The sequence below is a fragment of the Osmia bicornis genome, chromosome 16 (assembly GCF_907164935.1).
Source record: "Osmia bicornis bicornis chromosome 16, iOsmBic2.1, whole genome shotgun sequence".
Classification (NCBI taxonomy): Eukaryota; Metazoa; Arthropoda; class Insecta; order Hymenoptera; family Megachilidae; genus Osmia; species Osmia bicornis.
Genome location: NC_060231.1, coordinates 2,244,012 through 2,264,685, shown reverse-complemented (window position 1 = coordinate 2,264,685; position 20,674 = coordinate 2,244,012). Strand labels below are relative to the sequence as shown.

The following is a 20,674-nucleotide window of genomic DNA, read 5'->3' as shown; positions in this document are numbered from 1 at the left end:
TTCGAAAGCGAATATATGATTAAATGTACCCTTTGTGTATCTACGTTTCTATTTTTGGGGAAAATTTCTATTTGAAAATTAGAAAAATGAGGAGCATTGAGTGGGCTATAAATAAAATTTGAATATCGTTAATAGGACAACTGTAAACCTCCCTGACTATCTTGTTTAATATAAAATGATGAATAATTCAGTAGATAAATAGCTTTCAGAAAATCAAAGCTTCCTCTCTGCATGTATGATTTATGATCATCGATAATTCCTTTGTTTTCTTCGCACCGGTAATTATTCATCGTTCTTCGTTTCTGTATTCATACAACGGCATGAATATTCCATGTAAATTTACATTTCCCTTTTTCCTTAATTCAGACTAGTTCGAAATAAAATACTACACCGATTAAGGCTCGCCTGCCTGTCAATTTAATTGCAATTAAAATGGAATTATTAATCATGAAGTTTCGGTGATTTTCTGAAATTTCAAAAGCGACAAATTTATGATGTTCAACGAGATACCAGCATCGAAATGCGACGAAATAAGGAAAGAAGGAGGTCAACCGTGATGTAGATCACGCAACACGGTTTATTTGAAAAAACAACAGGGAAAGAGATAAAAATGAATAAAGGATATTCCATCGGCGCAGTGGGAAACAAGATCACGTGTAAGCAAGGAAAGAGTATGCTCTAGAATACATACTAGAGAAATTTCCATGTCCTTCGCGGAACTGTAAAAAAGGTATAGCCAGTGCATCGGAAAATAGGCTCTCGTAAAGAAATCGAAGGTGGAAAAATCCAGGGATGGATGCACATCTCGTGCGCTGAATTTTCCTTTTTATTCACCAGCAAGTGTTTCGAGCTTTCAATGGAAAGTATCACGAACCAGCTAAGCTACAAAGATATGTTTAAAAATGTAGAGACATTTCAAAAAAAAAAATCATGATTTATTCTTGTGTGTTGCTCGAAATGAAATAATACTATACACAGTTTGTCAAATGGAAAAAAAATCAGAAATTTAAAGTGTAAGATCTACAGACCTTTTTCTGTTAAAAAATTAATAACAGAATATAATTTGTAACGTGATTAATAAGTTTGACTAAATATATTAATTTATTATTAAAATTGTATTAAAATTATTAAAATTCTATTTCATTTTTACAGGGTGTATTCAAGACAGTAAGACAAAAATATTCTTTCACAATATTAACAGTTTGTCCCAATTTATTATGTTAAATCTTTATCAACTTTGACTTGAGTTTTAAAAAAAGTACCAAAAGGTACCTCCTTGCAATTTTGTATATTAATTAGTAGCACATTAAACTTTAAATTCACATCAAATTTAGTTGCAGAAAATTGCACGAAAAGGAGAAAATAATGAAAATCCTTATAAAGACCGTATAAATGAAAACAATGAAGTCTTATGGCACGCAGGTGTACCTATCAACTAATTAAACATTATTTTTTAGTTAAATAGGAGAAAAATGTTTGCTAGGACTCTAAAAATTTTTGCTAAATTGAAAAAAGTAGAAAAAAATTATTACACAACAAATTGTAATAATTGAAAAAAGAATTTTATCTATTAAAAAGGCAAGGAATAGTAATGTGTATTTTTTCATTTACCAATCAATCCAACTTTGTATTTTAAGGTACTTCAGTCTAAAACAAATTAATTTTTGAGTTATGATTTTTTTCCCGAATATCCATGTTACTCAACACACTGAGCACTGTATCGTTTAGCGAGGCGGAAACGAAGTGGCAGCATCTATCGAGCTGTACTACTTGCGGTTGTTTCACTGACTACCGCTCTACTCGCGGTTACTCGATTCCAAGTTGCTCTATTTGCGGTCTAAGAAAGCTACATAAACACTCTTCCTTTTACCTTCCCTTTGATCCAGGGAATTATCCTCTAAATCCCCTGAATCACTGTCCATCTTACAACTAGCTGAACAATTTTCAGGACAGAAAGCAAACTCCCGAGTAACTTTTAATTGACCCATCAATCTCTTCGAAAAATTAAAATTGAAAATTAAAAAAAGTAATTAAAGGGCATCGATGTAAAAAATAATAAAAATAGATGCATCGAACGTCCCGGCTACGGACGTCTCCCTAGGGTGATCGATCGCGAACTGTTTTACGCGAAGGAACATCCAGATAATAGATGGAAATGATTTGTCGGACAGGTGAATTGATGGCGATGATAGGGGCCAATCTGAGGTTCGGAATCGGCGCATCCGGTAACGTGTCGTCGAACGCGACCAAGGTATTTCAGTGTCATCCAGGTGGAGCGACAGAAGCGACGCTGATATTCAGCCTGGGTGCCCTCGGGATGGGTGCTAACTTCCTATTGATGGCATTGATCCTAACCAAACGGCAGTTACGAAGGTGATTACAATGAAAGATTTACTCGTAGACCTATTGATTCGGATACTAGAGATACACCCGGGTAATCGGGTATTTCGTGAGAGAATCGAACTAGGGAATTGACTTTAGCACAGCTGGATAAAGTGTGCTTTAGGTTTATAACCTTATTCTGAAATATTTGGGGATATTTGAAGAGTTACTAGAAATACTAGGTGTACAAATTAACTTTTTTTTATTTTAATTAAAGATTTATTTTTGAAGAACTATCGTCTTACAAATGTGCAAAACCGCGAGAAAATATTAATTAAGAAGGCGTGATACTAATGGCACCGAATTAATTTGTACGCCTAATATAATAAAGCATCCAAATTAACGAATTTTTGGAAAGTTTCATAAACGACACTTGTAATAATTCTAAAACCAATAGTAAGTTAAATTTCTGTTACGATTAATAGCTTGAAAAATTCTGTTTTTCATGCATTTGCAATACTTGAATTAATTTTTGAATTGTATTAATATAATCATATTTTTTCAGTAACTCTTCAAACATCAATATTTTGGGGTGAAATTACAGACCTGAAATGCACTTTAAAAAAGAAGGCACAGCTCCATTAAGCTAAAAAGTTAAAGGGAAAGATTTATAAAAATTAAAGGTAAAAACTAGGATTAGTTTTGTGTAAAACATGTAAAATGTAAAACATTAAAATTATAAGATATGACGGTTATATAAAATTGTAGACTAATTTAGAAAGACTAATAAAATTATAATAAAATTTTAAAGAAATTCAAATCAAAATAAAGTATTTATTAAATAATATGAATTACATTAACTAAGAATTTCATGAATTAATAAATTTTAAAAATTTTTAAGAAAATTGATTTATAAGTAAAATTAATTTGAATTTTATTTATCAATAAAAATTGATGGAGCTCGGCCTTCTGCTCTCTACCTCTGTAAGTTAAATTTATTCAACACAAAATGTATATGGTATGCAGATGGTCGCAAGGATTGCTGTTCCACCAAGCGATGGTCGACTGTGCTAGAGCCGCGATTTTATTACCTCTTGGCTCCAGTATACTGAACTGTCAACCGATGACTAAATGTTCTCTGGTCGAGACAGCGTTTCTACTGTTGGTGACAGTGTCGACGGTGAACATGTTGACGACGGTGTTAAACGACAGCCCAATCTTCCCGGAAACCGACGAGGAGGCTGATCTCACAGCCCCTCTGCTTATGGACTCGCCACAGGCAAGTACACTTCAATTCTTTATTTATGTACATACGTATCTTTTTTTTCTTTTCTAACCGCATCGATTTCACTTAACCCATTTATGCTCGACGATCTACATATTCATCTAAAGTATACGTACCGGGTAGCCCGAAGGAATGGCTTTAATTTCGAGGATTCTTAGAAGGAACGATTTCAAAAAATGATGAAACTTTGTGAACACATTTTTCTTCCGAACAAATTATTGAAATCAAAGGCTATCGAAAAGTTTTTGGGGGTCGCTGATTAGGGTTCTGACGTCAGAATTGCAAAATTCAATTTTAACAGCCACGATTAATAATCCTCCTAGCCTGGAAATTTGTCGATTTACAAAGATGCAGAAGAAGTGGTAAAAAAGGAAAATATCGAAGTGGAGGAGAGGGGAAAATTCAAAAATTTCTCTGGAGAAAATTCTGAAATAAATATATATTATAATACAAGGTATAGAATATATGCACAAAATTTTCAGAGCGGTAGGACTTTTCGTTCAAGAATAACCGAATTTATTCTAAAAAAACCGAGTTTTTTGTGTTTTGCATTTCTTCATATCGAAATAAGTGATAACTTCTGGTAATTGTTTAAATAATTTTTTGCTTAATAATTGTTGCCAACGAAGTTTTTCGAGATATTCAACGGTTTCGGAGAAAAAGAAGAAATTTTCACTCCTTTAGACTGAAAACAGGCGGCAAACAAAAATTGGGTTTTAATCAGGAGGACATGCCCTACATATTCACATTGAATTTCTCGTTTGGGGATCATTCTTTGTTAGTATCGTTAGAAGAAATTTTTCGAAGGTGCACCGATGATTCGATTGATAATTAGGTACTTAAGTTTCAAACGTGTGGTATAAAGAAATAGTTTATAGGTATACTTTCTGAGCACTCGATATATCATCAATATCGACGAGTACCTGCTGCTATTGTTTTCCAAGTATTTTACAAATATAGCCACTTCGGTGTACCTATGCATATTTATCACTGAGAACAATTAAAAATAATAAATCTTCGAGGAAGGACATAAAAAGTACGACTGAAGCACGACAAAGCTGGGTAACAAGGAAAACAGGAACAATCTAATTACAAGGCGATTTGTTCAGTAATAAAACTCTATCGAAGGAAAATTTCCGAACAGAAATTCCGAACGGGCGACGGAAAAGAGGGTCTGATAATGGAGAAACTTCGTGGACAAGGAAAATTCCAGCCACGAGGATAATTTACAATGGAACGATCGTCCTTACTATTTTAAACGAGTCTGTTCGATCGATCGCGTTATTGGTCGAACAACCGTATCTTCATTTCGAACAGCAAACTGTGCGGTGCTGTTCGATTGTAAATAAGTTCCGCTTTAAAGATTAAAAAGAGCAATGTTTGCAACAACTTGTTAACGAGGACGGACAAAGAAGACGCGTGTAATATCGAGTCGTCATCCTTTAAGCCAGGCATGTCTAAAGGCTCGTTCAGACACGGCTAGTAATTTAGTCGAGTGGCGAGTAGTTTAGTGTATGGACACTACAGTTTAGTCGAGTAGATCCGTTTCATTGGATTTTTCTGGTCGAGTAGGCTTCTCCTAACACTAACAAGGCCAACCCCACTACTAACTAGGCTTCCCCCATCGCTAACTAGGCTTCCCCCACCACTAACTAGGCTTCCTCCACCGCTAACTAGGCTTTCCCCATCGCTAAATAGGCTTCTCCTACCACTAACTAGGCTACCCCCACTACTAACTAGGCTTCCCCCACCGCTAACTAGGCTTCTCCTACCACTAACAAGGCTTCCCCCACCACTAACTAGGCTTCCCCCACCGCTAACTAGGCTTCTCCTACCACTAACAAGGCTTCCCCCACCGCTAACTAAGCTTCCCCCACCACTAACTAGGCTACCCCCACCACTAACTAGGCTTCCCCCATCGCTAACTAGGCTTCCCCCACCACTAACTAGGCTACCTCCACCACCAACTAGGCTTCCCCCACCGCTAAATAAGCTTCTCCTACCACTAACAAGGCTACCCCCACTACTAACCATGCTTCCCCCACCACTAACTAGGCTTCCCCCACCACTAACTAGGCTACCCCCACTTCTAACTAGGCTTCCCCCATCACTACCTAGGCTTCCGAACAGACCTGTCCGGACGCATTTCTTTAGTCAAACGATATATCTTGTACTCTCGATTTCCAAAGCTCAACTGTACTATTCTGGACACTTTCCTGTGCGCTAGACGGTTTAGTAATAAGTAGCTACTCGCCACTCAACTAAATTACTAGCCGTGTCGAAATAGCCACTGTTCCTATCCTTACCGCTTCAGACTTCCCCACCATCCAGTAGTGGGGCTCCGATTCCTAGCAGCTAGGACTAGGAATACGCGTCAAGTATTGGAAGAGTGGGGGAGCTGAGGGCGAGTTCCGTGCTGGGGGAAAGAGCCACGAGTGGCCCGCGGGCCGCAGGTTAGACAGGTCTGCTTTAACCCATCAGTCACAGAACTACGGTCCTTCAAAGATTTTCATTCGGCCCCTTCGATTTTTATTTATAAATACTTTATATAAGAAATGTTAATTTTATAAAATTTCCTTGTGAATACACGACAACGATTCTTCTATCGTTCTATTCTGATTTAATACATTTTCATAGATATTTTCCATTATGTAACATCCCACAAAGAATTGAATTTTAGAATTATTGTGTTTCGTTTAAAATTGTAATAATGGTAATAATTTCAAACGAAAAACAATTCTAAAATTCAATTCTTCGTGGGATGTTATAATTATAAATTCCAATATAAACTATATTTGGTTACACATGCAATGTAAATTAATGTTTTAATAGAATTTCTATAAGAGTTTTTAAAAATTTCAATCAGGCCCGTTTCTCAAAAAGTTTGATGAACCCTACTTTAACCCTTTGAGAAGCAGCGGTACATATTTGTACCAGCATTTTAATTAAGAATTTTCTCAATTCTTTAATTAATTCATTAATTTGGGAGTAGTTTTCAGACTCTTAGGTTTTCAAGTTATATAATTTTCATGAAATAAATGTATTTACTTATAATTGGTTGTAAACAATTAAAACACAAAAAACTCGTCCTTTTCAGAATGATTGAAACCAATGGTTATCTAAAGGTTTTTGGGGATCGCTAATTACGATTCTGACGTCAGAATTGCAAAATTGAATTTTTGGAAAATTCACAATTTTTTTTCGAGAAAACTAGGGTGCAAAAACTTCTGAAAAACATGTCTACATCTTTTCAACATTTTTCGCTTGCCCGTTTTCTCTAAAAAAATTGTTGAATTTTCCAAAAATTAAATTTTGCCATTCTGATGTCAGAATCGTAATCTGCGACCCCGAAAAACCTTCGGATAGCCTTTGATTTCGATAATTTGTTCGGAAGAAAAATGTACTCCTAAAAGGGTTAAACTGGCTCGAAGTTGTACAAACTACAAAATCTAGTAATCTGGAGTGTACGTTATCTTGAAACGTCGCGTCGCGTTACAGGAAGCGTTCCTAATGTGAAGAGTTAAGCAACTTCAAAATTACGGTTAATGCTGTTCGAAGCTTTCGCGGTTTAATCCATAATCAAAAGGAAAATCTGTTACGACTCCATGTATAAATTTTGCAAAGAAATTTTCTTTTATTATTAGAAACAACAGGAGTTAATAACCCATTTCGTAAAAACAGAAATACATATTTAGATATTCATACAATGAATATACTGAGTTTATTCTCTAATCTATTGGTATTCATTCTAGCATTTGCAATCTCCTACCGCAACGTCGAGCATGGCAAATGGATGTTTTAATTTGAATGAATGTGGCAAAATATGAATCTATCTCCGGGTATGAATGAAAAGTGGCTTCACGTATGAATGAAGACAGCTTTGAATGGGGTTACAGAGGCAAAACGAGGGACGAAATAAACAAACGGAATTGACGAGGAAACAATAAATGTTTTTTTTCCTCGAAATTTTAATATGTATCCAAGTGTTATTATTAATTATAATGGAATTTCTTAATGAAATTACCAAGGAAAGACCAAGTTATTTACCGAACAATTACACACTGGTTCATTTCGCAAAAAACCTGGCCAAAATTCGGAACTAATTAATATTCTCATGAAAATTCGTATTCTTATGTCTTTTTGATTAATTGATTAATAGCGATTTTTTTTTATTAATTGATTAATAACGAAAACTTAAATCTTTAAGTTGATTTTTTAATTTTATGATATATAAATACTTAAAACCTTAATAATTATTAAAATAATAGAAACTAATTAATATTCTCATGAAAATTCGTATTCTTATGTCTTTTTGAGTAATTGATTAATAACAAAAACTTAAATCTTGAAGTTAATTTTTTTAATTTTATGATATATAAATGCTTAGAACCTAAATAATTATTAAAATAATAGTTAAAAATACTAAATAATTATTTCAGTAGGGCTGATAACATAAGAATATTAAGAATATTTCAATTGCATATGAAAATTGACATGCTTACTTAATTTATGTAAGTTATGTAATTTATAATTAACACTAGAACTACCAAAACAGTCAGAATGACTGGTTTCAAGTTTCTTATTTTAAATTACAGATTTTATCGGGGTATTTTTGTTGAAATTTATGTTGGCTATTGTCGAGATAACGAATGAATGTATACATTAAATTATGTTTCACCATTTTTCTATTTAATGTTCTACATTAATTTTCAACTCTAAAATAAGTGTGCATCAAACGTCGGTAGTTCTAGTTTAAGTGAAATCTTGTAAATAATTTCGTTTTCCTTTGTTAATTCATAAAGTAACTAAATATCACATAATTTTAAAATAAAAAGAATTTATTTTGTATCTTTATATTGGAAAATTCATCTAAGTAACATATATCTATTAAAAAACAAGAGCCATAACGAATATACTTTTAAATAAAATTACAGTTGCAAATTTTATTACCGCAGATAACAAAATATGAAAATTAAGGAAAGGAGAAAAATCGTCAACTGTGGAGTGCGATATCTTACAATTAGAAATTAATCATTATACATGGAGAACATACACAGCTTTTGTTGCAGTGTTACGTATATAATAAATCAGCCGCGGTCCGCGCAGAATTTTTACTTGTCCGCGTTAAAAAATTTTCTTATTCAAAAAAAAAATAATAATAAAATTTTAATTTATAAAATTACGAAATAAAAACATTTTTAACGAATTTATAAAATTACGAAATAAAAACATTTTTAACTAATTCTAAATTTACGTAATTTATAAAATTACGAAATAAAAACATTTTTAACCAATTTTATATTTACGTAATTTATAAAATTACGAAATGAAAATATTTTTAACTAATTTTAAATTTATGTAATTTATAATTAGCACGGTACTGAAGACAAATGCCTGTAATGCAACTATTTTCAACCACCGGTCCGCGAGCCAAAAAGGGTTGAGAAACACTTTAATAAATTCATTATGTCAGTTTATTGATGGCGCGTACTTGAAAAATTGAATTTTTTGGCCAGGTTTTCCGCGAAATGAACCAGCGTGAGTCGCCCCGTCCTAATTCAAAGAGAATATTACGTTCTCATAAATCAACTTGTATCTACTTTCCCTCGCGAAATTGCATTCTTTACCACGTACATACGTGCACTTTCGTGCACTTTCGTGGCCACGTGTCGTTTAACTAAATTACCATCGCTAAATGACACAAAGTGCCTTTCAACGGACCTACAGTGGGCAATCAAATTATTAGAGCCACTCGCATAAACTGATGATTTTACATAAATATCATTAATTCTAAAATGAAAACCGAGTTAAACGGAGTTTTTCTTATCTTTTGATGTATTTATACTTGTAAAATTATGATACACAATTGAAAAAAGTAAAAGTTCTTGACTGGCCTGGAAATTCTTGGACCTCAATCCCATCGAAAATTTGTGGAAATATTTATTATAAGTAATAAATGTTAATTGATTGAACGTTTAATAGAAGTATGGTTTAGAAATAAAGCGATCAAAATGAACTGCTTAAAATGCATTGAAAGTATGCCGAAAATAATTGAGCCAGTAATTGCAGCGAAAGGTGGCGTTACGAAATACTAACATACTTTTGTATGTTTTAAACAATCTTTTAACACGTTGACGCTATGGGGGACACCTGTGACCGGCCCCCCAAATTGCACATGTCTAAATAATTAATAGGAAACAATAGAAAAACATTATTTTAAGTAATATTGCTATGGTACAAATAACGTGAAATGGCAAATAGAAAGCTTGAAATTTGAAAATTAATTATCACTATTCTTAGTAATTAGAGTTTTAAACAAGAAGCTTGAAATTTGAAAATTAATTATCACTGTTCTTAGTAATTATAGCTTTAAATGGAAAGCATGAAATTTGAAAATTAATTATCACTATTCTTAGATATTAGAGCTTTAAATAGAAAGCTTGAAGTTCGAAAATTAATTATCACTATTCTTAGTGATTAGAGCTTTAAATGGAAAGCATAAAATTTGAAAATTAATTATCACTATTCTCAGTAATTATTAGAGCTTGAAATAGAAAGCTTGAAATTTGAAAATTAATTATCACTATTCTTAGTGATTAGAGCTTTAAATGAAAGCTTGAAATTTGAAAACTAATTATCACTATTCTCAGTAATTAGAGCTTTAAATGAAAAGCTTGAAATTTGAAAATTAATTATCACTATTCTTAGTAATTATAGCTTTAAATCTGAAGATTAATTATCACTATTCTTAGTGATTAGAGCTTTAAATGAAAAGTTTGAAATCTGAAAATTAATTATCACTATTCTTAGTGATTAGAGCTTTAAATAGAAAGCTTGAAATCTGAAAAATAAATTATCACTATTCTTAGTGATTAGAGCTTTAATACGTCCCACAAAAAATGCTCAATTTCACTGTGGCGTTCAACGTGTTAAAAGTATTTGTTTATTTTTACAAGTATTTTTTTGAATATTAATAGTGGAGAATTATTGATTAAAAGTTACACAATGTAAAAACCTTAAAATTTACACAAACAAAAAAATCCCATTTTTCATACCATGACTCTTAATAATTTGATCACCCACTGTAACAACTACAGTTTCGCGCAAAATTGAAACACCCTTAATAATTAAACGCAACATCTGCACGAAAGGGTGCTCGGCAATTATTTACGACCGCACTTTCGAACAGCGGCGGCCAATTCATCTGAAACTTGCCGGAATTGCTCGAATTGGTGTGAAAAAGTAATCGAGACTTATCCCACAAATGAATATCAATTTTTTTTTTGTAATTAACGAAGATAATTAACTGGATGATGAAAAAATCGAGACGAATCCCACAAATGAATATCAAGTAACTGTTTTTTTTTTTTTGTAATTAACGAAGGTAATTAGCTGGATGATTTAATTAGGGGATGAAATGAATAAAGTCGAAAAGATTATAGTTCGAAACGAATGTCCAATATACGAAGCAATTAAAAGTTTGATTAGTAGACGGTGGACGGTTAATCGAGTCTATCGATAAAAGGTCGGCTCGTATAAACGAGATGTCACAATTAATTCCGCGGTGAAAGCAACGTCATTCCGTCGCGGACAGTTTACCACCGCAATTCACCCCTCCACTGAATTCGTTCTAACAATGCATGTGACACGTTTCCATTATATCCTTCCCTACCCTTTCCGTTCCTCTCTTCGTCATAGCCACTCTTCCTATTCTCACTTCCGCTTCAGAAAGAGAACCCTTAGAGCGGGTGTACACACTCAGCCACCCTGTGTACCCGGTAATTTACAGGTGTCATCAATGGGGTTTGTATTACACTCAGAAATCAAAGGATGTCGATGGCGTTTGTACAGCAATTTTCTGTGATCTTTAACCCTTTGGGGTGCACATTATTCTTACGAACAAATGATCGAAATCGAAGGTTGTCTGAAGGCTCTGACGTCAGAATTGCAAAATTCAAACATTTTTTTAGATAAAACCAGCAAAAATTTTCAAAGCTATAGGACTTTTCGTTCAAGAATAATCAAATTTACAATATTTAATTGTTTATAACTAATTTATACCAGCTTTCCATGAAAATTATATAACTTGCAACCCCAAGAGTCTATAAAGTATTCATATGTTGAGAAAATCTGTAAATTACTTCCGAATTACAAAAGAAATTAAAAACAATAACGTTGCCCCCCAAAGGGTTAAAAGGCAATACTGTTATGGATAACGCAAAATTTAAAAATTGAACTTTTGTCCAGCTTTTCAGTGCAAATACCCCAGTGTGCGTTGTTTTTTGATACTTTTATACGATGAAACTTTGTTGAATTCCAAAGCATATTTAAAATTATGGCTGTGTTTCCGAATGGCTCCACCAAAATTGAGAACTCAAGTTCAGTATGTAACCTATATTGACTACAAGAAACCGATTAAAATTGGTTTCAGAGCTAGATATCATACCGTTTTCGAGATATCGTGGTAAGGTTAGGTTAGATTAGGTTCTGTGTATGCGCAGTATTGAGTAACGCATGCGCACTAATGAATAGCGCATGCGCAGTATTGAGTAACGCATGCGCACTATTGAATAGCGCATGCGCAGTATCGAATAGCGCATACGTAGTCCCAAAACTGTACAAAAATTTCTTACCATATCTCAAAAATGGTAAGACATCCAGCTCTAAAACCAATTTTAATCGGTTTCTGGTAGTCAATTTAGGTTATATACCGAACCCGAGTTCTCAATTTTGGTGGGGCCATTCTGAAACTTATCCAAAATTATGACTAGCCACGTTCTTAGATAAAAGGTCGCGATTTTCGGAAATTTTAATTACTTGGAACTTCCAAATGCATTGACCGATCTCGACAAAATGTTCAGCATACACATAACATACTTAAATTTACAAACATCGTATTTTATATTTTCATTACAGACTCAGATAAAATAGTTAAAAAATCGCCTTTTACTATCTTTTTCGCGATTTCGACAAATTGTAATTTTTTAAATATCTTATAATAATAAATTAATTTGTATAGCTTCTCGAGAGAGCTCAAGTCATTTGGTCCAATTTTAAACGAGGTATTCTGTTTTAAACGTTCTTATTTTTAAAAACCTTATTTTCCGCGTTTTCCTGAAAAATGGTCCACTACCGATACCAGATCAATTACCAGCGCCTTTACCTCAAGCCTTTATAATCTCCGAGGATTCTCTATCGCGGCGAACCTAAATTTTCAACCTGTACACATAATTAAATTAATAATCTTGAAAATAATAACCAACAATAAGACGATGTCCGAATATTGTTTCAGTGCGTGTTATTCGGCACGTTTATGATATGGTTCGCGAGCATCACGATTAATCTGGGTCCGACATTTCTAAGTGGTGCTCTGGCTGCGAACACGGAATCAGGACACAATGCTCCAAGTTGTCCTCTGGTACACGGTCCTTTCCGTCATTACATATTGAACGTGCTGTGGATCGCTATCAACATGATCTGTGTCGCTCTCACCCTCATACATCTTCGAAAATTGCACAAAGATCTGACGAAGGCGAACGTTGAAGCTGTACGTACACGCATATATCTATTTTTATACCTTCTTCTAAAAGATGCTCCCTGTTTTGCATGCATTATCCTTTCCCCTATGCCAGAATCCCTGGTGCAAGGACGCGAACGGGCACGTGTATTACCATACATCTTGCCTGGATAATATATTTTCATCAGCTTGAGAAAAGAATCGTTCGATCCCTTGTATGTATCATTGATTTCTGTGTCAGGTAAAGGTAGCGCTGTTAACGATTCTCGTGAATACCACGGGAAATCAACAGACGAACGCGGTTTCTGAAAATTCTACGTCTGCCAACGGCACGCCTAAGGTAATTCATTTATTCGTTCATTCGTTGGTCGAAAGGAAGGAATAAAATTTTTTCCGAAGTGCCTTCGTTTTCGAGAAAATTGAAATCGAAAATTTGTATATATACAAGCAATTTTCGAGTAAATTTTTGACTTCGATTTCCTCGAAAACGAAGACACAAAGGAAAAAATTTTATTCCTTCTTTTCGATTCATTTTTATATGTAGAATCACCTCCTAATCGATTGGCCCTGAATCGCAGGACACCCTGTATATTACAAGTAATTTTCGAGTAAATTTTCGACTTTGATTTCCTCGAAAACGAAGACACAAAGGAAAAAATTTTATTCCTTCTTTTCGATTCATTTTTATATGTAGAATCACCTCCTAATCGACACCCTGTATATTACGCGATTGGTATGAATCAATTTATAAAATAGATTAAAATCTATTCAAATATCGTAAAGATTATTTTTTTATCCATCTTTCCTGGGTTGATTAAGAATAAAAATTGATTACTCTTGACGCCCTAATTAGTATGAAATCATTACAATTATAAATTACTATTAACGCTCAGCGACCACAAACGTGGATGTTATGGTTCTTTCTGCATTTCTTTTGCTTTTTGAATTCCTATCAATATTATAAAAAATTAAGTCATTTTTTTCTCGCTATAAAAATAATCGTCCCTGAAGCGGTTAATATCAGGAATGTTGGCGCAATTTCGGATACCGGCGCACACCCCTGCTTTTCTTGAACAACCTCGATTCGTTGAAAGAAAAATAAGTGTATTGCTTCAGAGAAGCGGAGCAGCAGAGGAGCACCGGAAAATGAGAAACTACTTGAAGAGAATGGAACGGGAGGGTGTTCAGAGGGTGAAAATGTTTCTGGTGATAACGGCCGCGTACGGTATCTTTTGGGGACCATTGTTCTTCGTCACTTTGGTGGATCATCCTAGCATTGGAAATCCTACAGGATACGAGGTAACATCCCATTTCGATTTGTTAGAGAAAGATTGTTTAACACATCGAGTGCCAGGCTGATTTTTATATAAATACCCCTAGACAGGAAATATTTTATAATTTGTTGATTTCTGGCTTAAAAAATTATTTTTGTATTATTTATAAAGATCCTAACAGGATAATAATAATTAACTACTAGAATTCTTTAACACATCGAATTTGTTGATTTGTGGCTTAAAAAATCATTTTTGTGTTATTTATAAAGAACCTAACAGGATAATAATAATTAACTACTAGAATTCTTTAACACATCGAATTTGTTGATTTGTGGCTTAAAAAATTATTTTTGTGTTATTTATAAAGAACCTAACAGGATAATAATAATTAATTACTAGAATTCTTTAACACATCGAGTGCCAGGCTGATTTTTATATAAATACCCCTAGACAGGAAATATTTTATAATTTGTTGATTTCTGGCTTAAAAAATTATTTTTGTATTATTTATAAAGATCCTAACAGGATAATAATAATTAACTACTAGAATTCTTTAACACATCGAATTTGTTGATTTGTGGCTTAAAAAATTATTTTTGTGTTATTTATAAAGAACCTAACAGGATAATAATAATTAACTACTAGAATTCTTTAACACATCGAATTTGTTGATTTGTGGCTTAAAAAATTATTTTTGTGTTATTTATAAAGAACCTAACAGGATGATAATAATTAATTACTAGAATTCTTTAACACATCGAGTGCCAGGCTGATTTTTATATAAATACCCCTAGACAGGAAATATTTTATAATTTGTTGATTTGTGACTTAAAAAATTATTTTTGTGTTATTTATAAAGATCTTAACAGGATAATAATAATTAACTACTAGAATTCTTTAACACATCGAATTTGTTGATTTGTGGCTTAAAAAATTATTTTTGTATTATTTATAAAGATCCTAACAGGATAATAATGATTAACTACTAGAAAATTTTACATATCATACGTGGCCTCATACGTTATTTTTATCAATTTACCCACTATATTTTTTCCCCAATCAATTTACCCAATATATTTACCCACGTGGCCACGTCATTCATATTTATCTGTATCGGTTATTTGTTCGAATTGCATTTTTCGTTTTAGATTTATTTTTTTATTTTTAGAGTCATATTTATATGGTGCGGTAAGAAAGTAATGAGACTAATAAAAATACGAAATACTAGACTTTTTATATATTTCCTTTGAAATAATCTCCAAGGAACTCGATACTACGTTTGCATTGATCACATAATTGTTTAAAGGAATTTGAAAATTGTTCTGCTTTAATTTCTTTCAATTTCCTTGTAACAATATGCTGAATATCAATTTACCTTTCAATTTCAATTTTAATTGTGGAAATAAAAAAAATCTGCAAAGGCCAAATTAGGAGAGGATGGTTAAGCACAGGAATTCCTTTTTTAGTTAAAAACGTTATTACGATTACTAATGTAATTGAATAATGTAACATAATATGAGTTTAAAAATTTCATTTTAAAGCTCTTTAGTGTTTTCATTAACACCTATTTGCGAGAACCAACTGTACACATACGTTTGCCAGAGGCTACTGGTTAATAATATACCATTATATTTCCGTGCAACGTTATCCATAAGTGAAATATGAATTTTATTTATTCATCAGTAGCCGTCTTCCATATACAGTGGGTGGACACCATTTAAAACAGAATACCTCATTTAAAATTGTACCAAATGAGTTGAGGTTCTTCGAGGAGCTATAAAAATCAATTTACTAATCGTTAGATATGTGCTTTTGTTGTTCTAAAAAATTATAATTTGTCGGAATCGCAAAAGAAATAGTATCAGAGAATTTTTTAACTTTTTTATCTGAGCCTGTAATGAAAATTTAAAATATGTTTTCAATTAAAAATATTTGAAATGATATAAATGTTTGTAATTTTTTTTTTTTTATATTTTAAATTAAAGACATATTTAAAAACAATTCTTAATATTTAATATGTTTTTAATTGAAGACATAATTTAAATTTTCATACAGGCTCGGTTAAAAAGTTAAAAAATTGTCTTTTACTATTTCGACAAATTATAGTTTTTTAAAACAACGAAAATATGTCTTTAATTTAAAATATTTTAAATTTTCATTACAGGCTCAAATAAAAAGGTTAAAAATTTCCGTTTTACTATTCCTTTCACGATTTCGACAAATTATAATTTTTCAAAATAACAAAAGTACATATCTTAGTAAATTAATTTGTATAGCTCCTCGAAAAACCTCAACTCATTTGGTCCAATTTTAAATGAGGTAATCTGTTTTAAACGGTGTCCGAATACTTCTGCCACCCGCTATATGTACGACGTGGCCGACTTCGAAAATCAACCGTCAATCTACGAATGACGTGGCACTCGACGGGTCAAGTGCGGGAATTCTGACGAATTTTCAGGTGACATTACATATCGCGTACGTCCACGCATTCGTGAACCCGGTGTTGTTTCTGAGCCTTCACCGAGGACTTAGACAGGGACTGTCGGAATCTTTCTGCGGCTGTTGCGAGGTGATCGCTAGCTGGATTCTGGGTCCAAGTATGCCCATAGAGAATATACAACCTCCACGATACCAGGAACCCATCGATGCCGTACCATCGCCCCCGGAACCGCCATTGCCGCCAGCTACCACATGCCCTGACCTCACCGACGTCGCTCTTCTGAAACCACCCTTACCGCCCACTGGCAAACACTTACTGGTATTGAAAATATTTTCAAGCAACTCCAACAGCTTTTCCAATCGCTTCGTGGAATGCACTGGTCCAATATCTTGCACGTTCCCGAGTAAAATGTGTGCGTGTGTGTCTTTTCTTTATAGTTTCAGGGATTTCAAGCTATCAATTTTCATGAGAGTCTTAGAAATTGAATAGAAACTGAAAATAGTAGCAAATGGTTTTTATATTGCATGATTGTAAAATGTGTTCAGAATGCTTAATACATTTTTTGCACGAGCCATAATTAAATAGGCAACAATAGGTCAGCCTCACGGAAGAATAGAAAGGTATTAAGAACACTTGTAGGGTAGATCGGGGTCAAAAGTAACATTGTAAATAATTCAAAATCTATTACAGCTATTATCACCAATGTTACAATTGAAATACACGCATCCATATCTGAACAACGTAGATACGCAATTAAAACATATAGCGAACGTAGTGACTCTTCGATACCCTAAAGCAGGCCTGTCCAATCTGTGGCCCGCGGGCCACTCGTGGCTCCTTCCCCCACCACGCAGCTCGCGCTCGGCTCTCCCCACTCTTCCAGTTGGTTTCCTGACTCTTCCAGTATTTGACGCGCATTCCTACTCCTAGCTGATAGAAACCGCTGCCCCACTACTGACACTACTGGATGGTGGGGGAAGTCCGAAGCGATAAGAGTGGGAGCAGTGGCTCTTTCGCTTCTAGCAGTTAAACAGGCCTGCTCTAAAGGCTGGTTCAGACACGGCTAGTAGTTTGGTCGAGTGGGGAGTAGCTACTTACTACGAAACCGTTTAGTGCATAGAAAAGTGTCCGGACTAGTACAGTTGAGCTTTGAAAATTAAGAGTTCAAGATATATCCCTTGACTAAAGAAATGCGTCCGAACAGGTCTGTCCCGAAGGCTAGTTAGTGGTGGGGGAAGCCTACTCGACCAGCAAAATCCAATGAAACGGATCGACTCGACTAAACCGATTTACAAAACTACTCGACTAAACTCTAGTGTCCATACACTAAACTACTCGCCACTCGACTAAACTACTAGCCGTGTCTGAACCAGCCTATAAGCAGGCCTGTCCAATCTGTGGCCCGCGGGCCACTCGTGGCTCCTTCCCCCACCACGCAGCTCGCGCTCGACTCCCCCCACTCTTCCAGTTGGTTTTCTGACTCTTCCAGTATTTGACGCGCATTCCTACTCCTAGCTGCTAGAAACCGCTGCCCCACTACTGACACTACCGGATGGTGGGGGAAGTCCGAAGCGGTAAGAGTGTCCCGCCGTCCCGCACAATGGAACCCTGCTGTTTTTGCGGGAAAAGAGACCCAGGGGCCATATCGCCGAGCCCAAAACTGCTTTGTATGTGTTTATGGCTGAGACGAAGACAAGAAACGGAACAGCAGGGGTTCCATTGTGCGGCACGGCTTTCATATTGCACTGCGAGAGAATCACCCTGTAGCAGTGAAACAGGCCTGCCCTAAAGTAACTTTCTCTTTGGGTCTTAAAATTGTGATATAAACGTTCTTCGTACAAGTAAGTGATTTGTTTTTCTTTTTCCTTCTACCAGAAACCGATTAAAATTGGTTTCAGAGCTGGATGTCTTAACGTTTTAGAGATATCGTGGTAAGAAATTTTTGTACAATTTTGGGACTACCTATGCGCTATTCAATACTGCGCATACACAAAACCTAACATAATCTAACCTAACCTAAGATATCTCGATAACGGTAAGACATCCAGCTCTGAAACCAACTTTAATCAGTTTCTTGTAGTCAATTTAGGTTATATACCGAGCCTAAGTTCTCAATTTTGGTGGGGCCATTCGGAAACACAGCCGTAACTTTTTCTTAGCGTCTTAAAATTGTGATATAAATGTTTTTCGTATAAGTAAGCGTTTTCTTTTCATTTCAACCTTTAGTTTGACTCTCTTGAATATAACACCGATCGTCGTTTAATGCTTTCAAAGTTCTTGTTAGTGAAAATTCGTAATCAAAGTCCAAAACCGTTTGATGGGGACTGTTGTAACAGTCAAGCGGAAAATGAAGAAAAACAGAGGGTAGAAGTGAACAAGAAGGTACATAATTCGAATAGGAAAGAGAAAATTTGTGAAAACGGGAACGAAAACAAGAATAAAGAAGGTTGTAACAAAGAAAGTAAGGAGTATTACTGTCTCGTATGCTTCACTTCGTATAGCTCCGGTAAACCAAATGAAAAATGGGTGCAGTGCATGGAATGTAAATATTGGGCACACGAGGTGTGCACTAAATAAAGTGATTTGTACATTTGTCACAGCTGTGAAAGCGATTGATTTATAATTACGTAAAAGAATTTGATTTATATTTAGTTATATTTTATATCGACATAATTATTTTATTTTTCACTCAATTTAATTCAATAAATATTTTGTGTTACTATCGACCCTCAGTCGTGTTGTAACCCTTTTCTCTGGTCTTCTTTTTTTATTAATAACTTTAATATTACTTTTCATAAAGCGAAACTGCTGTAGTTAAATAATGTCAGATACCTATGTAAGATTTTCCTATAAAACATTTTGCAGTAAATGTTACAATTTTTCCGTAATCGTCGTTCAAGGTCGAATTGTTACTTTTGGCCCCCGATCTTCCCTACGGCACGAAACGCATGCAAACATCTGTCGTCTCTAATGTGCGTCATTATTAAAGGTGTCCTTTTCTACAATTTCTGTTTAAGCTTAACTAATCGTAATTAATCGCGGAATTAACGTACAGGACGACACCGTGATCGTACCGCCGGATCCATGGACCCTGGTATCAAGATCGAAAAGCACATCAAGCGTTTACAATGAAGATGTTAGTAGAAGATCGAGCATTTTGATACCACCACCGTTGACGATGAACGATACGAAAGTAAATGTCAGTCCAACTAGCAGCGATTTACCTAGCGAATGAACCTTTCTTTGATATATTTTTCTCAAAAAAGGATAAAACATTTCTATTCGATACAAATGATATTCCATTAAATCTTAAACATTCTCAAAGTAATCACTGTTTTAATTGATTTAATTAGATGTGACGATTACGGGTAATACTAATATTCCTTTGATCGAACTTTTTGTTGCAGTCGATGAAGAGATTTTTTGTATACAATAGTGAGAGTCGAAAGTCGGTACACGGTTCGCAGGTGTGAATTTTCAACGTCGACAGCACATCCGTATGAGGCGAGCATTTTAATGGAAAGTTGATTATATAAAATAACCATTAATAAGTATAAATTTTCTTATTTATGTTAACTCTTTCAGTGGTAGGACTGATACGGTTTAGGGCAGACCTGTCTAATCTGCGGCCCGCGGGGCATTCGTGGCTCCTTCCCCCACCACGCGGCTCCTACCCCCACCACGCAGCTCCTTCTCCCACCACGCGGCTCCTTCTCCCACCACGCAGCTCCTTCCCCAACCGCGCAGCTCCTTCTCCCACCACGCAGCTCCTTCCCCAACCGCGCAGCGCCTTCCCCCACCAATAACGAGCTCGCGCTCAGCTCCCCCCACTCTTC

The 20,674-nt window shown here is 34.7% G+C and overlaps 2 protein-coding genes across 3 annotated transcripts in view; one reads left to right on the top strand and one right to left on the bottom strand.

Annotated features, from left to right (window-relative positions):
• The window catches only part of LOC114879501, a 32,689-nt gene extending 12,371 nt beyond the window's left edge, over positions 1–20,318 (top strand). Inside the window, exons 2-8 of the mRNA XM_029194476.2 lie at positions 2,172–2,373; positions 3,349–3,601; positions 12,900–13,154; positions 13,366–13,464; positions 14,241–14,423; positions 16,857–17,156; positions 19,894–20,318. Of these exons, the coding sequence (XP_029050309.1) occupies positions 2,180–2,373; positions 3,349–3,601; positions 12,900–13,154; positions 13,366–13,464; positions 14,241–14,423; positions 16,857–17,156; positions 19,894–20,073 (1,464 nt within the window). The 5' untranslated portion in view covers positions 2,172–2,179 and the 3' untranslated portion in view covers positions 20,074–20,318. The remainder of the gene's footprint in view (positions 1–2,171; positions 2,374–3,348; positions 3,602–12,899; positions 13,155–13,365; positions 13,465–14,240; positions 14,424–16,856; positions 17,157–19,893) is intronic.
• The window catches only part of LOC114879500 (midasin), a 66,045-nt gene that overhangs the window by 33,192 nt on the left and 12,179 nt on the right, over positions 1–20,674 (bottom strand). The gene's annotated exons all lie outside the window — the stretch shown is intronic.